Genomic DNA, 21,372 nt, shown 5'->3' with positions numbered 1-21,372 from the left:
ACTGTATGTAGAACCATAGTAAAGTCCAGTATGGACTATCAATAGAGATACTGTATGTAGAACCATAGTAAAGTCCAGTATGGACTATCAATACAGATACTGTATATAGAACCATAGTAAAGCCCAGTATGGACTATCAATACAAAGTGACCATTTAGAACGAGGCCCAGTTCAATGAGAGGAAGTCTTAACAGAACTGGGGGATGACAGACATGAAGTGGGAGGGTGGAGATCTAATATTTTTTGGTGCCAAACACTAAAGCATGATATTGTAATAAATCTACACCATATTCCCTATGTAGAACACTACTTTAGACCTGGTTAGAAGCACCGTAGTGCACTACGTAGGGAATAGGGAACCATTTGGAACAGAGACAGTAATTCCCCTGAACATCTTTCTCTTTCTCATCTGGTTTCTTGAAAAGCCCTTCACTCCTCCCCTCTTCCTCCCCTCCTCCCTTTTCATTCTATTCTATCAGCCACATCACTAGCTCACCTCCACACAATCCATTTACAAGTTAAAGACACACCTTGGAATAAATAACAAAGGAAAACTATTACTAGAAGAAGTTTAGTGTTGTATTTTTTTATTTCCCATCACCATAAATCATATTTAATCACTGAACAGTAGCAGACCTAACTTCATCTGTTCCTGACTCTGGATAGTGGATTAAAAAGACCATCAATCTCCAATGATATTAAAGTACTATTCTGAACATTACTGATATACTGAGGGGCAAGTCAAGATATCTGCTGGTTTTATTGTTTGGTCAATACCACCACCTGCTGGACAGGTTTAATGTTGCTGGACTGAGCAGTATTGGAGGATGAAAGATGACACATTTAGGGCCGGTTTCCTGGACATCTACATTGAACATGCTTTTTAGTCCAGGACTAGGATTAATCTGTGTCTGGGAAACCAGACCATATACTTTAGTAGAAAGTAAGAGATTCCAGCTTGTAGTGGGCTGACTTGTCCTGAATTCTCAATTGAGAAAACAAATCAATGGTTCTGAATGACAACCAATATACATCAACACCATACATCATGATTCATGGAAATGTACAATATTAAAACATTGCACTTAAATAAAAATGAATACATTGAATGTTTATTTTAATTCAGATCATCTGAAGATCAAATCAGTTGAATCATTGTACATAAAACAGAGTAGAATGAATCATCACATCTGGGGACCATCACCTCCAGCATGACTAGTGTCTATGTGGACCCTACTACAGTTTAACCAGCTCAGCTATAGACTACACCAGCATGACTAGTATCTATGTGGACCCTACTACAGTTTAACCAGCTCAGCTATAGACTACACCAGCATGACTAGTATCTATGTGGACCCTACTACAGTTTAACCAGCTCAGCTATAGACTACACCAGCATGACTAGTATCTATGTGGACCCTACTACAGTTTAACCAGCTCAGCTATAGACTACACCAGCATGACTAGTATCTATGTGGACCCTACTACAGTTTAACCAGCTCAGCTATAGACTACACCAGCATGACTAGTATCTATGTGGACCCTACTACAGTTTAACCAGCTCAGCTATAGATTACACCAGCATGACTAGTATCTATGTGGACCCTACTACAGTTAAACCAGCTCAGCTATAGACTACACCAGCATGACTAGTATCTATGTGGACCCAACTACAGTTTAACCAGCTTAGCAGTACTATAAAAGAGACTAAACCCAGGATAGAGGGGCTGAGTGAATGTGGTCTGGACTCTGTGGAGGAGGGTCATTGTGTCAGAGACACTGTAGAAGGACAGAGTACCTGCCTTGTGATCCAGGTACACTCCTACTCTGGAGGACTGAGGGCCTGATACTTTAGTCACAACATTATTGTGTATGAAACAATAACCATCACTACAGCACTGTAAACTCCAAGACTTGTTATTGTGTCCAAATATATTACCTCTCTCTGTTCTGCTGATGTCTTTATATGAGACTGCTGTAACAACCAACTCCCCACTCCACTCCACCTCCCAGTAACAGCGTCCAGACAGACCCTTTCTACACAGAACCTGGTAATGGTTAGTGAATCTGTCTGGATGGTCAGGATATGGTTGGACTTGGCTTGTATAGGTCACCTTTCTGTTCCCTTTAGACAAAGAGAGGAGTGTGTATGCTGTGTTTGGGTCCAGTCTGAGCTGACAGGAATCTGGGAGAAGAGCAGAGACCAATGAGGGGAGTCAGAACAATAAGTTAAGTCAGATACTGTGTCTACCCTGTCTTTGATTAGAGCACAGCAGAGATCAAATCAGAGAAATATGAGGAGTCAGATAGATACCCAGTCTTTGATTAGATCTACTATTGCTCTATATTTCTAGAGGGATTGTTAGGAGTGTCAGTAAAAAGAGACTGTTAGTTACTTCACAATAAAGAGACTCACATGGTAACAACTGTTCTCTGGTCTTGGGCTCTGGAGGCAGTACAACATCCACTAAATTCACTACAGACACACAAACACATTGACAGAGAGAGGGAATGTTATCATCATACCATATTCCACATGTATATGACTAGTAGGGAACTTTCAATGGTCTAAACTTGATGTTCTTATTGTTTTCAACACACCTGTAGTGGAGATCTTGGTCCATTCTCCTTTAAGGAAGTCTTCTAGTTTCTCTCTCAGTTCAGACACAGTCTTACTCACATCTCCAAAGTACTGAAGAGGACGGACAACAATTCTGGGTAAGTCTGAAGATACACTGATACTGGAGAGAGACTGATAACTCTGGAGAGAGAAAGAGAGAGAGAGAAAGAGAGAGAGAGAGACAGGGGGAAAGAGAGAGCGAGAGGGGCAGAGAGAGAGAGAGAGAGAGAGAAACAGAGAGGGAGAGGGACAGAGAGAGCGAGAGAGAGAGAGGGACAGAGAGAGAGAGGGGCAGAGAGAGAGAAACAGAGAGGGAGAGTGATAGAGAGAGAGAGACACAGAGAGAGAGAAAGGGGCAGAGAGAGAGAGAGAGGGACAGAGAGAGAGAGAGAGAGAGAGAGAGAGAGAGAGGGAGAAGGACAGAGAGAGATTAAGAGGGAGAGAGGGAGAGAGGGAGAGAGAGACAGAGAGAGAGGGACAGAGCGAGAGAGAGGGACAGAGAGAGATAGAGAGAGAGAGGGACAGAGAGAGAGAGAGAGGGACAGAGAGAGAGGGAGAGAGTCAGAGACAGAGAGAGAGAGAGAGGAGAGATTGAGATTGAGAGAGACAGACAGAGAGAAGTCATGCAGAAGAACAGCTCCTGACTTGTTATAACTTTTTGGTTGTTAAGAGCGAGATTAACACGACTAAATTAGCAAAAAATGTATAGGTAATCAAATTGTACAACTGAAGATCAACACAGGAGGAAAAGATTGACAGAGAGTGAGTTAAAAGACCAATCTTCATCGTGGTAGCTAGCCAAATTCAAATCTGTCAGCTAGCTTATCGTCTAGCTCTAACCGTTTACTGGTGGTAACCATAGCAACATGGCCACTGAGGCAGCGCTAGCAGCGACAGCAACGGCAGAGACTGAGAGATTTTCGCCGTTGTTTTTTGAATACCCAGCAGAAATCAAATCAGAGAAGGGAAGAATCAACTTTAAACACAGAATTCTGAGGGAGAACCCAGAAACTTTGTTCGCCGACTGCTCACAAAACGGGACTGTTACAAACCTGTTATTTTACACAGACCACACTACTGCCTGGCATACAGCTGTAACCAGGCATTTCAGCTATACCACGAAGAAAGGCATCTGCAAGGGAAGGCAAATCCACATTTTTGAGGACAGCGATAAGGACCAGGAAAACAGGTTTCTGACGGTAAACATGTATCAGAACGGCACTATCATGGTCCAGGGCAGTGAGGCTGCACTCAGCTCTGTTGTGCAGGACTTCCCCACTCTAAGGAAGATAGCAGAAAGCAAAAAAGAAAAGGACAGCACCCCGACCTCTCCCCTCACCTCAGGCACCCCAACAGCAGGACTATCCTCCCCCCTGCCTGCCTACAACCACCAGAGCCAAGACCACACTACTATCAGCCTGTTGAGAGACAGGCTGGCTGTGTTAGAGGTATGGGTTACTGAGCTGAAGGAGCAGCCCCCCAGCTACACCACCACCAGCCCAGACACAGAGCTTCTACAGGACCAGATCAACCAGTGCAGGACCCAGGTGAAGAACTCTGTCCAGGAGCTGAGAGAGAGCCTTACCACAGCTCTTGAGGAGGTAAAGGCCACCATGAGGAGAGAGCTAGTGCAGGTAAAGGAGGAGATGGCAAAGGAGTTGTCTGTCATCAAGAGGGTGCTACAGCACAGAGAACAGACTGTAGAGACTCCCAGAGAGAAGCTGCAGCCCCTCACCACCCCTAACAACCCCACTGACCCACCTTTACCCACAATCCCCCCCCATACCGACAACACTCTACCCACACCCCCAGTCAACAAAGAGGCCCAAATAGAGACCCCTACTACAGAGAGAAGCTCTCTGCCCCCCCCCTGACACACCCCCACACCCCCCTCCATGTACACAGGCCCTGTGTACTCCAGCCCCAGACCGTAAACACACTAATCTGGCAAAACCCTCTGAGGTGGCCATCCTCATTGACTCAAATGGGAAATTCATCCAAGAAGATAAACTCTTCCCCCAACACAAGGTGTGCAAAATATGGTGCCCAAAAACACAGGATGCACTCCACATCCTGTCCCAGCCTGACTTTGGCACACCAGGCCACATTATTATTCACACCGGCACCAACAACCTGCGAGAGGAACAGGAGAGAGTAGGCAGCCTGGTCAACAGAGTAGCAGAGAGGGCCTCTGAGTTGTTCCCCAACTCCCACATCACCATCTCCACTCTGCTGCCCCGCAAAGACTTTCATCCCCGTACTATTCAGAAAGTCAACGCTGACATCACCAGAGGGTGTGGCCTACTCCCGAACGTACACGTTGCTCACCACCCAACAATCACCCCAGAGCATCTACACGACCACTCCCACCTGAGGAAGCAGACAGTAGGGATGTTTGCCAAGTCTCTAAAGGACGTGGCACTTGGTAGACAAACACCCCATGCTGTACTGGACAGAGGAGCACCCAGAGACCCCTACCAGACCACTGCACCACCAAGGAGCCCCAGGCCCCTTCAACGCCACACCAGACCCAGTGCACCCCACAGGCCCCACCCACCCCCAGAGCATCACCACTTCCATCGGCTTAGCCAGACCAGACCGGGCCCAGCCTATTATCCCGCACCAGACCACCACCCCTACCCGACCAGAGAGGAAGTCCCACGGCCCAGACCTGGCCCCCCTCCACCTCACAGGGCCCAACAGCAGGACCAGCGCAGCTACGCGGAGGTCGTCAGAGGACAGGAGAACCCTGTAGGATTAAGTGAGATTAAACAGCTCCTCCAATACATCTGCACTAAACTGCACTAAACACACACGGACGCATACACACACACACACACACACCTATTGTACTAGAATTTACTTGTTCAATGAATAGGAATATTTAACAGAATAACAGAATAAATGTTAGCTGATATCCTGTTTATCTCACTCTTAACAACGTATTAGTTAATAGTTACTGTGTTTCTGACTGCTATTCTTTCTTTTTGCAACATGAAATCACTATCAGTTAGCATGTGGAACATCCAGGGCCTAAACTCATCAACCTTTGGTCTGAAGAGTTTAGCACTGGAGTTCAACAAAAATCTTAAAGATGTTGATGTCATCATTCTGCAGGAGACATGGTGTAAGGCTGACGTTGTCACTCACTGTCCCACAGGCTACAGAGAGGTCATTGTGCCGTCACAGAAACACAGCTCTGTCAATAGAGGCAGAGACTCTGGAGGATTGATCATTTGGTACAAATCCGAACTACAAAATCTAATTGATCCCCTCAAAATTGGCAAATACCACATTTGGTTAAAACTAAAAAAAGAACTTGTACTGACAGAAAAAGATGTGTTCCTTTGTGCAATATATATCCCCCCCTCAGAATCCCCATATTACTCAGAGGAGATCTTCCCCACCCTTGAGGAAGAGACGTGCCATTTCCAGGCCCAGGGAAATGTGCTCATCTGTGGGGACACAAATGCGCGCACAGGAACACTACCTGATCTAACGAGCACACGAGGGGACAGTTTTATTACAGGCCATACTGTTTCTAACTGTCTTAATCTCCCCCATAGAAACAACAGTGACAGCACCGTCAACAAAAACGGAAGGGATCTTTTGCAGCTCTGTAGAAGCCTGGGTCTGTACTTTGTCAATGGTAGGTTACGGGGGGACTCTTTGGGGAGATTCACCTACTGCTCACCTCTTGGCCACAGTACAGTAGACTATATGATCACAGACATGGACCCTTTCTCTCTCAGCTCATTCACTGTCAAGCCACTAACACCTCTGTCTGATCACAGCCAAATTACGTTGTTCCTCAAAAGAACAGACATGGAAACAACCACACATTCACAGCCCAGTAAGCTGTACAACATCAGAAATTCATACAGATGGGCCCAAAACAGCACAGAAGAATACCAGAAAGCAACCTGGAACCAAAATATCCAAACACTCTTAGATAACTTTCTGGATACCACATTCACTCACAGTAAAGAAGGCATCAATCTAGCAGTACGAAACATCAACTATATATTCAGGCAAACGGCAAAAGAAGCACAATTGAAATTGATAAAAAACAAAACTAAAAAAATCGCAGATGACAACTGGTTTGATGCAGATTGTAAAATTATAAGGAAAAACCTTAGAACACTATCCAACCAAAAGCACAGAGACCCAAATAATGGTGAACTACGCCTTCATTACTGTGAGACTTTAAAACTCTATAAACGTACACTCAGAACCAAAAAAGCACAGTACAACAGCAAGCAGCTGACACTAATTGAGGAGTCCATAAACACAAACAACTTTTGGCAAAATTGGAAAAAACTAAAAAAATCGAAACAAGAGGAATTAGCGATACAAAATGGTGACGTATGGACGACCCATTTCAAAACACTCTACAACACCGTTCAAATTGACACAAACGCAGAACAACGCCAAATCCATGAGAAGTTGAATGGATTAGAAAAAGCTATAAAGGACAATCAAAACCCATTGGACTCCCCAATTACTGACCAGGAGCTCTATAAGAAACTTCAGGCCCTCAGATTTAAAAAAGCATGCGGACCTGATGGCATCCTAAATGAGATGCTCAAACTCACTAGTGCAAAATTTCAATTGGCTATATTAAAACTGTTTAATTTGATCCTGAGTGTAGGTTATTTCCCTGACATCTGGAATCAAGGACTCATAACCCCAATCTTTAAGAACGGAGACAAATTTGACCCTAACAATTACAGAGGCATTTGTGTGAACAGTAACCTGGGGAAGGTTTTCTGTAGTATCATCAATGTAAGAGTTCTAAACTTCCTTAATAAGCACAATGTCTTGAGTAAAAGCCAAATTGGATTTATACCAAAACATCGCACAACTGATCATATTTACACCTTACACACCCTGATAGATAAACATGTCCACCAAAATAATACCAAAATATACGGTTGCTTTATCGACTTCCAAAAAGCATTTGATTCTATTTGGCATACAGGACTGTTCTACAAAGTTATTGAAAGTGGTGTAGGGGGAAAAACATATGACATAATTAAATCAATGTATACTGGCAATACGTGCAGCATTAAAATTGGTAAGAAAAGAACAGAATTCTTTAACCAGGGGCGGGGCCTTCGTCAGGGTTGCAATCTGAGCCCTGCACTATTCAATATTTACATTAACGAATTGGCCACTATTCTAGAAAAATCCTCAGCCCCTGGTGTTAGTCTCCACAATTCAGAAGTTAAATGCCTACTCTTCGCAGATGACCTATGCCTGATGTCACCCACAGCACCTGGCCTACAGCAGAGCCTGGACCTGCTAGAGCAGTACTGCCAGACCTGGGCCCTGGCAGTAAACCCCAAAAAGACTAAAATAATGATTTTCCAGAGAAGATCCAGATCTCAGGGAATTAGACCAAAGTTCTCAATTGGTACAAAATATATAGAGTACTGTACACACTACAATTACTTAGGTTTAAAAATAAGCTCAACTGGACACCTTAATGAGGCAGTGAATGAACTGAGAGAGAAAGCACGCAGGGCATTCTACGCCATTAAAAAGCAAATTCAAATTGAAATACCTATTAAAATTTGGCTAAAACTAATTGAATATGTCATTGAACCAATTGCACTTTATGGCAGCGAGGTGTGGGGTCCACTTGCAAAACAAGATTTCATCAAATGGGACAAACACCCCATTGAAACCCTACATGCAGAGTTCTGTAAGATTCTCCTACGTGTCCAGAGGAAAACTACAAACAATGCATGCAGGGCAGAATTAGGCCAATATCCACTAATAATAAAAACTCAAAAAAGAGCAATTAAGTTTTGGAAACATCTAAAATACAGTGACCCCCTCTCATATCATTACCAAGCCCTGCAATGCCAAGAGCTGAGCAAAGAAAAGAGTCCCCTCATCCAGCTGGTCCTGGGGCTGAGTTCACAAACCTGTTCTACTAACACACTGAAGCCTCAGGACCAGAACATCCAATCAATCAGAATAAACCAAATTACAACACAGTCAAAACAAAACTACATTGCTTATTGGGAAACACAAGCACAAACACAAAGCAAAATGCAGTGCTATCTGGCCCTAAATCGACAGTACACTATGGCTAAATATTTGACCATGGTTACTGATCAAAACCTTAGAAAAACCTTGACAAAGTACAGGCTCAGTGAGCACAGCCTTGCCATTGAAAAGGGTAGACACAGGAAAACCTGGCTCCCTGTAGAGGAAAGGCTGTGCAACCACTGCACCACAGCAGAACCTGAGACGGAGCTACATTTCCTGACAAAATGTCAAAAATATAAAACAATTAGAGAGTGTCATTTCCCCAAATTTGAAACCCTTATTCAAGGTTTCAAAGACCTCTCTGATGAGGATAGGCTACCCGTCCTGTTGGGGGAGGACGCAGAGAGCTGTGGGTTGGCAGCGCACTACATTGCTGCCTGTCATAAGTTGAGGGACAGTGTCTGACAGACCAATAAACCTGCACATGTCCTCTACTGTATGATTATTGTTATTGTTCAATGTGTTGGTTATTTTGACCCTTGGTTATTGTTGTTACTGTTGTCCCGTTGACAATATTTGATTCTCATTTTTATTTATTTTTATATTGTAAATATCCAAAATAAGCTTTGGCAATATGTATATTGTTACGTCATGCCAATAAAGCGAATTGAATTGAATTGAATTGAATTGATAGAGGGACAGAGAGAGAGAGAGAGACACAGAGAGAGAGAGACAGAGAGGGACAAAGAGAGAGAGAGAGAGAGAGAGAGATACAGAGAGAGAGACAGAGAGAGAGAGAGAGAGAGACAGAGACAGAGACAGGGAGAGAGACAGAGAGAGAGGGACGGACAGAGAGAGAGAGGGACGGACAGGGAGAGAGAGAGAGAGAGAGAGAGAGAGAGGACAACATAATGATTGAGATGAATATTTCACGTTAAGTTAATTTCATATCACATGTAACAAGGCAGTTTAGTTACCTGGAGGAAATGGATGTGATCCTCTGTGTGTGAGAGCTGCTCCAGCTCAGTGCTTCTCTTCCTCAGCTCAGCTATCTCCTTTTTCAGTTGCTCCAGGAGTCCTTCAGCTTGACTCACTTGAGCCTTCTCTTGGGCTCTGATCAGCTCCTTCACCTCGGAGCTCCTTCTCTCAATAGAGCGGATCAGCTCAGTAAAGATCTGATCACTGTCCTCCACTGCTGCCTGTGCAGAGCGCTGTTAAGAGAGAGAGAGAGACAGAGAGACAGAGAGAGAGAGAGACAGAGAGACAGAGAGAGAGACAGAGAGAGAGAGAGAGAGAGAGAGACAGAGAGAGAGACAGTAGGTACAGTAGCCTCTGCACCTCATTGAGTCAGAACGCTGCCACCTTGCTCTCCATGTCCACCAGGCCTTGTCCCCCCTCCTGGATAGGCAGGTACAGAACACCGCTTGGCCCTGCTCTACTCTCCCCCCTCCTGGTACCCCCTCCAGTAGCCTGCCCCGTAGCAGAGCTAGACCCAGCCTCTGCCCCCTGAGTCCTAGTAGGCTGGACAATAGAACGAGTCAAAACGGCCAAAGAACGTTGTCTGAGCTGGAACACTAGCGAGGTCATAGCAAATGAATTGAAACGAACCTTCACAGAGCCTCTTCTGACTGGAATGATCCTTAGAATTCCATTTCCCCAAAATGGCACCAAAAAATGTCTACCTTCTTATTTGACCACTAAAACCTGTTCTTAGGACCAAACTGAAAAATAACAACTGGTGTAGAAAGTAAACACCCGCACCTCGATTGTGCCAAGTGTGTTTATGTCTGCGTTACCAGGAAGTAGGAAAAAACGGGCAACTTCTGACTATTTCTGGTCTAGCGATCGATGACAGCAGAGGACGCTGCCCAACCTTATGTCATTAGAAAGAGGAGATTCTCCTGATTAAAATGGTGTCCGACATGAAAACATCTAAATTTACACATTGTGAGATATTTAGTGAAATAAACAGAAAAACCATAACTAAGCTACTCAAACTTACATCATTAGAAATAATAGGTTATCCTGATTAAAATGGTGTAGATCTTTAAACCATTAAAATAAATACATCTATTACAGATAATTGGAGAAATAGACATGTCCCTATTTCCCCAAAACAATGGCAGTCTGAAAGTTATAACAGCAGTCTTTTAATTAACCAGCTTACCATTTATCTACGACCATTTGACTTTGTGTTTAACATTTAGTGGTTTGTAATCTAGTGGTTAAGAACGTTGGGCAGTAACTGAAAGGTGGCTGGTTCCAATCCCCGAGCAGACTAGGTGAAAAATCTGTAAATCGCTTTTTTTTAGGCAGATTTGGGCTCTTAACCCTAGTGGCTCTGGATAAGAGTGTCTGCTAAATGACTCACATGTAAACGTGAACTAGACCTCTGTGAAAGGGCAACAGGTAGCCTAGTGGTTAGAGTGTTTGGCCAGGCAGCAGGAAGCCTAGTGGTTAGAGCATTGGGCCGGGCAGCAGGTAGTCTAGTGGTAAGAGCTTTAGACCGGGCAGCAGGTAGTCTAGTGGTTAGAGTGTTTGGCCAGTTACCGAAAGGTTTCTGGATTGAATCCCCGAGCTGACAAGGTAAAAATATGTCGTTCTGCCCCTGAACAAGGCAGTTAACCTACTGTTCCCTGGTAGGCCATCATTGTAAATAAGAATTTGTTCTTAACTGACTTGCCTAGTTAAATAAAGGTTACATTTAAAATATAAAAAGCGTGGCATTAACTTTTCATTATTCACAGACAGACTCTCCTGAAAACTGCTCAGCAAAGCAAAGGCTCTTTTGAGATCTACCAGATTTATATTAAAAAAGCTCATTTTCAGTGTCTGTGTCCAGTGTGTGTTTATATGTTAAGGGGGTTTTACTTTGGCAGATAATGTCACCCATTTAAATATATACATTTTAATATAATTAACTAAATGTATGATGTTTTTGGTTTATGTCAGTTTTATTATGCTATAGATGGATATTTTATGGTTGTTAGTGATAAAATGAACTATAACACTTTATATTTTGCAATTCTGAGTAATTACTACTTTAGTAAGAATATCCACTGTATTCAGTACTGCTGATAATGCTAAATAATTCCAATAGATGGCAGCATAAGACAGTACAGATTAGTTCAGGTCAAGTACAAGTATCCAACTCAACAAGCCCCTCCAACAGCTTGTTCCGTCTGCGAGCAGCGAGCACTCTGCCTTCTCCCACAAGAGAGGGGCATGTTGAGGTACATTTACTAACCGTGAGGGCTGCATGATGTAATTTATTGTCGGGCTGGAAGATGCATCGTCTTTTCTATTCCGAGGCTGTTTACTCCCAACATGACATATTAACATGATGTTATAATGCATGTTTACTAGGGTTGAGGTCAGCACATCTGACTAGTGGTTATTTGACCAGGGTTCAATACCTGCTATAGTTAATATTGTTTTGATCTCCCAAAAGCAACACAGGACTAACAAGAGATACTGTATATAGCTAACTAAAGTAATGATTGACCATTTTAGAAAATCATGGGACATATACAGTGAGGGAAAAAAGTATTTGATCCCCTGCTGATTTTGTACGTTTGCCCACTGACAAAGAAATGATCAGTCTATAATTGTAATGGTAGGTTTATTTGAACAGTGAGAGACAGAATAACAACAAAAAAATCCAGAAAAACACATGTCAAAAATGTTATAAAATGATTTGCATTTTAATGAGGGAAATAAGTATTTGACCCCTCTGCAAAACATGACTTAGTACTTGTTGGCAAAACCCTTGTTGGCAATCACAGAGGTCAGATGTTTCTTGTAGTTGGCCACCAGGTTTGCACACAACTCAGGAGGGATTTTGTCCCACTCCTCTTTGCAGATCTTCTCCAAGTCATTAAGGTTTCGAGGCTGACGTTTGGCAACTCGAACCTTCAGCTCCCTCCATTGATTTTCTATGGGATTAAGGTCTGGAGACTGGCTAGGTCACTCCAGGACCTTAATGTGCTTCTTCTTGAGCCACTCCTTTGTTGCCTTGGCCATATGTTTTTGGTCATTGTCATGCAGGAATACCCATCCACGACCCATTTTCATTGCCCTGGCTGAGGGAAGGAGGTTCTCACCCAAGATTTGACGGTACATGGCACCGTCCATCGTCCCTTTGATGCAGTGAAGTTGTCCTGTCCCCTTAGCAGAAAAACACCCCCAAAGCATAATGTTTCCACCTCCATGTTTGACGGTGTGGATGGTGTTCTTGGGGTCATAGGCAGCATTCCTCCTCCTCCAAACACGGCGAGTTGAGTTGATGCCAAAGACTGACCACAACACTTTCACCTGTTGTCCTCTGAATCATTCAGATGTTCATTGGCAAACTTCAGACCGGCATGTATATGTGCTAAATTGAGCAGGGGGACCTTGCGGGCGCTGCAGGATTTCAGTCCTTCACGGCGTAGTGTGTTACCAATTGTTTTCTTGGTGACTATGGTCCCAGCTGCCTTGAGATCATTGACAAGATCCTCCCGTGTAGTTCTGGGCTGATTCCTCACCGTTCTCATGATCATTGCAACTCCACGAGGTGTGATCTTGCATGGAGCCCCAGGCCGAGGGAGATTGACAGTTCTTTTGTGTTTCTTCCATTTGCGAATAATCGCACCAACTGTTGTCACCTTCTCAGCAAGCTGCTTGGCGATGGTCTTGTAGCCCATTCCAGCCTTGTGTAGGTCTACAATCTTGTCCCTGACATCCTTGGAGAGCTCTTTGGTCTTGGCCATGGTGGAGAGTTTGGAATGTGATTGATTGATTGCTTCTGTGGACAGGTGTCATTTTTACAGGTAACAAGCTGCGGTTAGGAGCACTCCCTTTAAGAGTGTGCTCCTAATCTCAGCTCTTTACCTGTATAAAAGACACCTGGGAGCCAGAAATCTTTCTGATTGAGAGGGGGTCAAATACTTATTTACCTCATTAAAATTCTAATTAATTTATAACATTTTTGACATGAGTTTTTCTGGATTGTTTTGTTGTTATTCTGTCTCTCACTATTCAAACAAACCTACCATTAAAATTATAGATGGATCATTTCTTTGTCAGTGGGCAAACGTACAAAATCAGCAGGGGATCAAATTCTTTTTTCCCTCACTGTAGTCTTTGGTTGCATGCTATTTTATGTCAATCTTATTGCTGCTTGTAGCCTATAACTGATGCTTCGTGGTCTTATGCTGCCATCTATTGGAAATATTTACCAATTAAAAGTTATTAATTCACTTAAAGACATTGGTGAGGCAGCTGAGAAATAAAGTGTATTTAATTCGAGAGATCAGTCTCAAACCTGCCCCACCTGTCCCACGCCAATTGCTGGACTTTCACATAGAGGTTACTATGTCACCCAGTTCAAACCACATTTAACATATAAAACAAATGAGTCTTGTTTATCAAGTGTTCTGCCTTGCAATAATAAATATAATAAAATAACTAATAAAAGGCAAATGCTTACATAGGTTTTATTTAAAAAATAATAAATGCTATTTAGTACTAAAATGGTATTTACTAAAATAATATTATTACTAAAATAGTTGTAGGCCACCCTACCTTAGAATTAGGGTTCAGGCTAAAATAGGTTATACGTACAGTTAGAGTTTCTGTACCGTACTTGTGACAGTGTTCAATATAACTAATAGGAGCTGGCAGGGTGAAACATGACCTAAAATAAGACCTGTTTTTTTCAATACAACTAATAGGAGCTGGCAGGGTGAAACATGACCTAAAATAAGACCTGTTTTTTCAATACAACTAATAGGAGCTGGCAGGGAGAAACATGACCTAAAATAAGACCTGTTTGTTCAATACAACTAATAGGAGCTGGAAGGGTGAAACATGACCTAAATAAGGCCTGTTTTTTCAATACAACTAATAGGAGCTGGAAGGGTGAAACATGACCTAAATAAGGCCTGTTTTTTCAATACAACTAATAGGAGCTGGCAGGGAGAAACATGACCTAAAATAAGACCTGTTTTTTCAATACAACTAATAGGAGCTGGAAGGGTGAAACATGAACTAAAATACGCCCCGCTTTTTCGAGTTTACTTCAAAACTACGCCAAACAGCTGGGACATATGGTAATATTATATAACTGGGCTCCTTGGTGGATGCAATGAACGAGTTTTATCAGTAAATGTGGTTAAAAATGTAGTGTCCAGCCTAGTCCTAGCCCCCGCTGCTGGCTGGTCACGCTTGTCTGCCCTAAACAAACCCTGTGTACCACCCCTCCCCTGTTTAACCTTGAATTTAGTTAAGAAACAAACACTCGTCTACGAAAAGAGACACCCAGCCGAGAGCCACAAAACGAAAACCACTTGTACATTGACCAAAACGAAACAACTCTTTACGGATCTGTTCGGTCGTAATAAATGGAGGCAGATTAGACACCACTACTCTTATCGAAATCAGCACCAACACCCCTCACATAAATCATACTGGTAACTAGCCGGACAACAAGACTCACCTTTTACATTACCACAACCACCGCCTTGTTCATTCTGGATACAGAGTGTATATGTTCCTCTCCCACCTGTTCACCGACCATGATCAATAATTCCTCCACACCATTCTCCAGAATGCACCTGAAGAGACAGTGTTTCTTCTCCACTCGGTTGAGGACATCACACCTCCCAAACAAACTACCCTACTCCCCCCTCAACTCTAACCGATAAACAGTGGAAACTAATATATAAACCCTTAACAACTACAAAATACATTTGGAAAATACGCAAAAAGAATAGTAGCCCTCCTCAGGAACCACAAAACCCTCACACAACACCTTCTTCTTCTATGATATAATGGCGGTCCTCAAACCAACGTTAAGGTGCATGGCGCCACCTACTGTGCTGGAGTGTGTTCAATCACGGTTTAAACCATTTCTAAATCCTCCTATCTAACTCAGTACTTCTGAGAAAATAAAAAAGAGTCCTACTAACTTCTAATAGACCCTCCTCCATCCCCCAAATCCCTTCCAACCCCCCCAACCCCATCCAACCTCAATGACCCTACCCTTCAATCTTTCCCTCTCTTCAACATCCTTACAACATTATAACAACACATGGTCCACCGTTTCATTGACAATACCCTCTAGACACAAACCATTCACATGCTGCCAACCAGATGTAAGGACCAGTTCAATGTACAATGTCCTAGGCACAATCGATTAAACACCACCTCTTCCTTCCTAATCTGACCTTTGAACCTTGGTCCACCGAGCTTTAGAGGACATATAAATGCCGTCCCTTGTGCCCAGAGTCCCCATCTCTTCTGCCACACATCTATCAAAATGTCTCTGATCTTACATTTGTCCTCACCTCTACCCAGTGGAACATTAATATATATTATATCTTGTAGTAAAGCTCTTTTAGATAACTGGTCTACAATTTCATTCCCTTCCACACCTGAATGTGCTGGGACCCAGCAGAATCTCACAACTACACCCATTCTCTCATTTCTCAATAATAACATTAATACCAACAACTGTCCAACCAAAACCACTGCCTTGTCTACTAGTATATTCCCAACAGTCATCTAGAACACTAGCAGTGGGATGCTCAACCTCACAGCTTTTCAACCCAATAAGATAATGACAATTTATTACGCCGTATACCCAAAGGCATCTCATCTGCCTCCACTAGTAAGACACATACAGATGTTGATTTAAATGCACCAATAAATATCATTAAAGCTATATACTGGATTCTGTCCAGCTTAAGTCTTTGCTGCTGTTCCATAAACTATACACCCGTGATCAATTGTCGTCCTGATCAGAGCTCTATAAATATCCATCAACGATTGTCTGTCAGCACCCCATTCATAACCAGAGACCCACACAACCAACTACCACGAAAGTGATGGAATGAGAGAGAGAGACATCGTTACAACACTGTAAATAGACATAATATAACGTTTCTTCTTCTTTGGAGTTTAACGGCGGTTGGCATCCTATATGTTGCATTACTGCCCCCAACTGGACAATAATATAAATCTATTTTACTTTGTGATACAAAATGGGAAAAGGAACATCTCATATTCATTCAAATAAAACAACACCCTTCCAACTAACCCTACACTCATTAAAAACCCACTACCCCATTCCACTACTTTGACCCTATCTGCTCCTGCACCATGCCAACTAACCCTACACTCATTAAAAACCCACTACCCCATTCCACTACTTTGACCCTATCTGCTCCTGCACCATGCCAACTAACCCTACACTCATTAAAAACCCACTACCCCATTCCACTACTTTGACCCTATCTGCTCCTGCACCATGCCAACTAACCCTACACTCATTAAAAACCCACTACCCCATTCCACTACTTTGACCCTATCTGCTCCTGCACCATGCCAACTAAAACCCTACACTCATTAAAAACCCACTACCCCATTCCACTACTTTGACCCTATCTGCTCCTGCACCATGCCAACTAACCCTACACTCATTAAAAACCCACTACCCCATTCCACTACTTTGACCCTATCTGCTCCTGCAACATGCCAACTAACCCTACATTCATTAAAAACCCACTACCCATTCCACTACTTTGACCCTATCTGCTCCTGCACCATGCCAACTAACCCTACACTCATTAAAAACCCACTACCCCATTCCACTACTTTGACCCTATCTGCTCCTGCACCATGCCAACTAACCCTACACTCATTAAAAAGCCCCTACCCCATTCCACTACTTTGACCCTTTCTGCTCCTGCACCATGCCAACTAACCCTACACTCATTAAAAACCCACTACCCCATTCCACTACTTTGACCCTATCTGCTCCTGCACCATGCCAACTAACCCTACACTCATTAAAAACCCACTACCCCATTCCACTACTTTGACCCTATCTGCTCCTGCACCATGCCAACGACCTGGGAGGACGGGACACCACCACTCAACACACCCTGGAACTCTTCTGAAGTCAAAACTCGTATGACCAAATACTTCTCTGCAGCTGCCACCACAACATCTATTGTCTGTGATTTACGTTCCATTTCTGCGGTACAGTTGATAACCATTGCTTTGAACTCTAAGAAGCCAACCTTACTGAAGCTTATATCACTCATTGGCCAATTCCTCTGTGCTGTCACAGATCTACTACTCACAGGGATCCTCTCAGGATCCCTCAGCCTTGACCCATCCTCCTCTACTTTCTTCACTGCCTCAGCATACGCCACCTTCTGCACTACTCTGACTCTAGCCACCTTAACCTGCCTCTCTCTCACCAGACACCACTTATCCCCAGCAACATGGACACCCCTACAGTTGACGCAACTTTATCCACTGAAACTTCACAATCCTCTATCCCATGACCTCCTGCACACTTCCCACATCTTGGAATCTCCCTCCTACAAACTGCTGCAACATGACCATAAACGTTTCACCTGAAACAGCTCAGTGGATTCAACACAAAGACTCTAACAGGATAACTGATATATCCCAACATGACTTTGTCGGGTAAAGACTCAAATGCTGACAGTGACTCCTCTGTTTCACCACGCTCACCACCTGGTCTGCTTCACACCAAACGGCGGGCATCACAAACACCAAGAGCCTTCAACTTCAATTGCTCCACCTCCACACTAACGCTACCCCAGAAATCACTCCTTTCAATGGTGCCCTGTTCCTAAGAGCAAAACAAGAATCAGATCTTGACCCAAGTTGCGTGACACGGAGCGACCACTCTCTCTGGTCAGAAGAAACACAAACAAATATCGATAGTCCCACCCACCGTGAAACCACAAAAAAACTCTGTTTTCCAATTGATTTATAACATTTGAAATGTCTCTATTCCATTGAAACTTTTGTGAGTGTAATGTTTACTGTTCATTTCTGTTCATTTGTAAACATATGATTCCCATGCCAATAAAGCCCTTTGAATTAATTTGAGAGAGAGAGAGTGCTCCATGTTAATGTATAGGGGACATGAGTCAGTCATGGTTACTCATGGTTATGTGATGAGGTAGCCCCGCCTGTGACTTCTAAATCAGTGTCGGCCCAATAGGGAATGTCCTCTTGGTGTAATGGTCAATATGTTGGTTTCTCCCGCGGTAGACCTGTGTTCATATCCTGTCAGTTACATTAAGCAGTCAATTCTCTGAAAGGAGTCCAGACAGCCTGTTCTCAACAGTGGGGTTAGTGGGATTGGAGAGGGGCCCCTCTCTCTCTCTCTGACTGGAGGAGAGAAGTGAAATGGTGTGTCTCCTCTGGTCAACAATACTCACCTTGAAAGACTCCACAGCCTGTTGGAGCTCCTTCAGCTCCTTCTTTCTCTCCTGGAATCTCTGCTGGACCTTCTGCTGACTCATCCCCAGCTGCCTCTGTGGAGAATCACTCTTCAATGAGCTATCAAGCTTTATTTGTCCAGTAGATCAATAGTATAGTAATGTGACATAGGACCCATAGAAGATAAGGATCAAAATATTGAGGAAGTGTCTGTCTGAAATTATATCATTATGTAGTCATGTGAATGATTATAGTTTTAACAGGGAGTTGATTGGGTGTTTGAAAACGAATGATAATGATGTTTGATAACTAATGATAATGATGTTTGACTTGTTGGATTCTAGCTAGAAATATACTTATTCATGTTACCATACTATAACGTATTGATGACTTTACATGTATAAGGAATGTATATGTTGGGGTCAATGAAGGGTGGATAGGAACTTGGTGTATGGAAAGTTACTGAGAGAGACAAGGGAAGTGCTGAAATATTCTGTTTAAATATGTTATTGTTGAATATCAATGTTCCTAATGAGGGAGGCAAAGGGCAACTAGTTTCAGTCTCTGATAAGGCAGGCCAGCTGCAGAACTAGGGAGGAGCCAGGAATTCAACAGTCTAGTTAGTCTCTGATAAGGTAGGACAGCTGCAGAACTAGGGAGGAGCCAGGAATTCGGCTCGAGTTCAAGTCAACAGACGAAGTGAGAAGAAACCTCTGGGAGGGGGGCCAGAGAGGCCCACCCCAACGACCCTCCTACTACAGTCTTATCTCACACACACTTCCACACCCACCAAGGTTCTAGCATCAGGCAGGGCCATGACTACACCAGTGAGAGGAACCAATTCAGTTCCTGCCTAGCAACAGAGATGTATTGGCTGTCTAGATGTGTAACAATTGACCCTGCCTAGTATGAGGTTATAAATATATGTTATTGTGTAATCATACATTGTCTTTGAGCTGTATGACCCAGTGGGTGAATAAACTTGGTTTGAGTTTTAACTCTGTCTGTTCAGAACCTAACAGACTTTAGAAAATGGTGATACATTTGAAGAATCTGGGTTAACATATCTATATAATCAAGGTTTGTGTTCATAGTTGTAGATCAATTTCATTTGAATGATCTCATATTCAAACAGCCTTAGTTCCTACTGTATCTTTAATTCTTAGTTTATCAGACAGTCACCAACAAGTTGTTCTGGTCTTACCTGTTTCTCAGTCCTCTCTGCTGCAGCTGACACTGTATCATGGCCTTTATGTTCATCCATCACACACTGATAACAGATACACTGCTGATCGGTACGACAGTAAACCTCCAGCAGTTTGTCATGATGAGAGCAGATCTTCTCCTGTAGTTGTGCGGTGGCTTTGACCAGCTTGTGCTTCTTCAAAGCAGGAGATTCATAGTGAGATTGGAGGTGAGTCTCACAGTAAGAGGCCAGACACGGCAGACAGGACATGAGGGCTTTCCGCTTTCTGGTCCCAGTGCAGACATCACACGCCACATCTCCAGGTCCAGCACAGCACAGAGCAGGAGGGGGAGCAGCCTGGAGTCCTGTCTTCTTCAGTTTCTCCACCATCTCAGCCAACATGTTATTTTTCCACAGAGACTCAGATCAGTTTAGTTTCCACAGAAGAGAGTCTGTGGGAGGGGGAGGGATTTCCTTGTTCTGACAGATGGCTGGGGTTAGAGGGAGGGAGGGGTTAAAGGGAAGGAGGGGTTAGAGGGAGGGAACAAGGGAAGGAGGGGTGCAGGGAGGGAGAGAGAGAGATCTGCATACAATGTCTAGAGGGAGACAAATATTTTAGTTCCTAGTTTAGGACCCTTAATATGGAATACATCTAACAAAATGTGAGTTGTTAGCATATATAAAGGTTAACAGTTTCTATGAAGTACATATTATAAATATTTTAATGACCTTTATAATGCCTTATAATACACTTATGTGTTCTAACATTACAATTGTGGTTATTATTGTTAGGCCTAGGATCAGGGTTAGAGGTACTACATTCAGCAGTAACCATAGACATATCTAGGACTAAAAAGAGAAGATGTTTTACAATCAGAGTTCTTTGTATCTCTTCTTAGTCATACAGATCCCCCCCCCCCCCCACATCTTATAGGTGGACGGGGTTATGAACATATCCTATACATTATTTCTGAAACCCGATGAAATGAAACTGTCTTATAGAGACAAGTCTCTATACCTCTCAGTCTCTAAACCACAAGGATACCTGTCACCTTGACAGTGTGTCTCTATACCTCTCAGTCTCTAAACCACTAGGACACCTGTCACCTTGACAGTGTGTCTCTATACCTCTCAGTCTCTAAACCACTAGGATACCTGTCACCTTGACAGTGTGTCTCTATACCTCTCAGTCTCTAGAGCAGCAGACTGAGGGTCCGTCTCAGCAGAGGGAGAGAGCAGCAGACTGAGGGTCAGTCTCAGCAGAGGGAAGAGCAGCAGACTGAGGGTCAGTCTCAGCAGAGGGAGAGAGCAGCAGACT

General features: G+C 43.3%; 1 protein-coding gene and 1 long non-coding RNA gene across 2 annotated transcripts; one reads left to right on the top strand and one right to left on the bottom strand.

Moving 5' to 3' along the window:
- Positions 1-570: 570 nt before the first annotated feature.
- LOC106561473 (tripartite motif-containing protein 16) lies at positions 571-20,494 on the bottom strand. Its single transcript, XM_082968300.1, has 6 exons — positions 20,073-20,494; positions 18,868-18,963; positions 9,598-9,831; positions 2,602-2,761; positions 2,417-2,476; positions 571-2,185 (listed from the first exon to the last, which is right to left on the bottom strand). The coding sequence occupies exons 1-6, from the start codon at positions 20,454-20,456 to the stop codon at positions 1,671-1,673; spliced, it is 1,449 nt and encodes a 482-aa protein (XP_082824426.1). The 5' UTR covers positions 20,457-20,494; the 3' UTR covers positions 571-1,670.
- Positions 2,458-18,527, top strand: LOC145863069 (uncharacterized). The gene is made up of 2 exons (XR_014382400.1): positions 2,458-2,718; positions 17,872-18,527. It is a non-coding gene; the product is annotated as an uncharacterized LOC145863069 (long non-coding RNA).
- Positions 20,495-21,372: the final 878 nt, after the last annotated feature.

The sequence above is a fragment of the Salmo salar genome, chromosome 23, assembly GCF_965601325.2.
Source record: "Salmo salar chromosome 23, fSalSal1, whole genome shotgun sequence".
Classification (NCBI taxonomy): Eukaryota; Metazoa; Chordata; class Actinopteri; order Salmoniformes; family Salmonidae; genus Salmo; species Salmo salar.
Note: the sequence above shows the minus strand (reverse complement) of the source record. Positions and strands in the feature narration are given on the sequence as shown.

Excerpts from the sequence above, each read along its gene's own strand:
- LOC106561473 (XM_082968300.1), bottom strand. The coding sequence starts at position 20,456 with ATGTTGGCTGAGATGGTGGAGAAACTGAAGAAGACAGGACTCCAGGCT. Across the intron at positions 18,964-20,072 it reads CAGAGAGGACTGAGAAACAG|AGGCAGCTGGGGATGAGTCA; the intron begins GTAAGACCAGAA and ends GATTCTCCACAG. Across the intron at positions 2,762-9,597 it reads ATCACATCCATTTCCTCCAG|AGTTATCAGTCTCTCTCCAG; the intron begins GTAACTAAACTG and ends TTCTCTCTCCAG.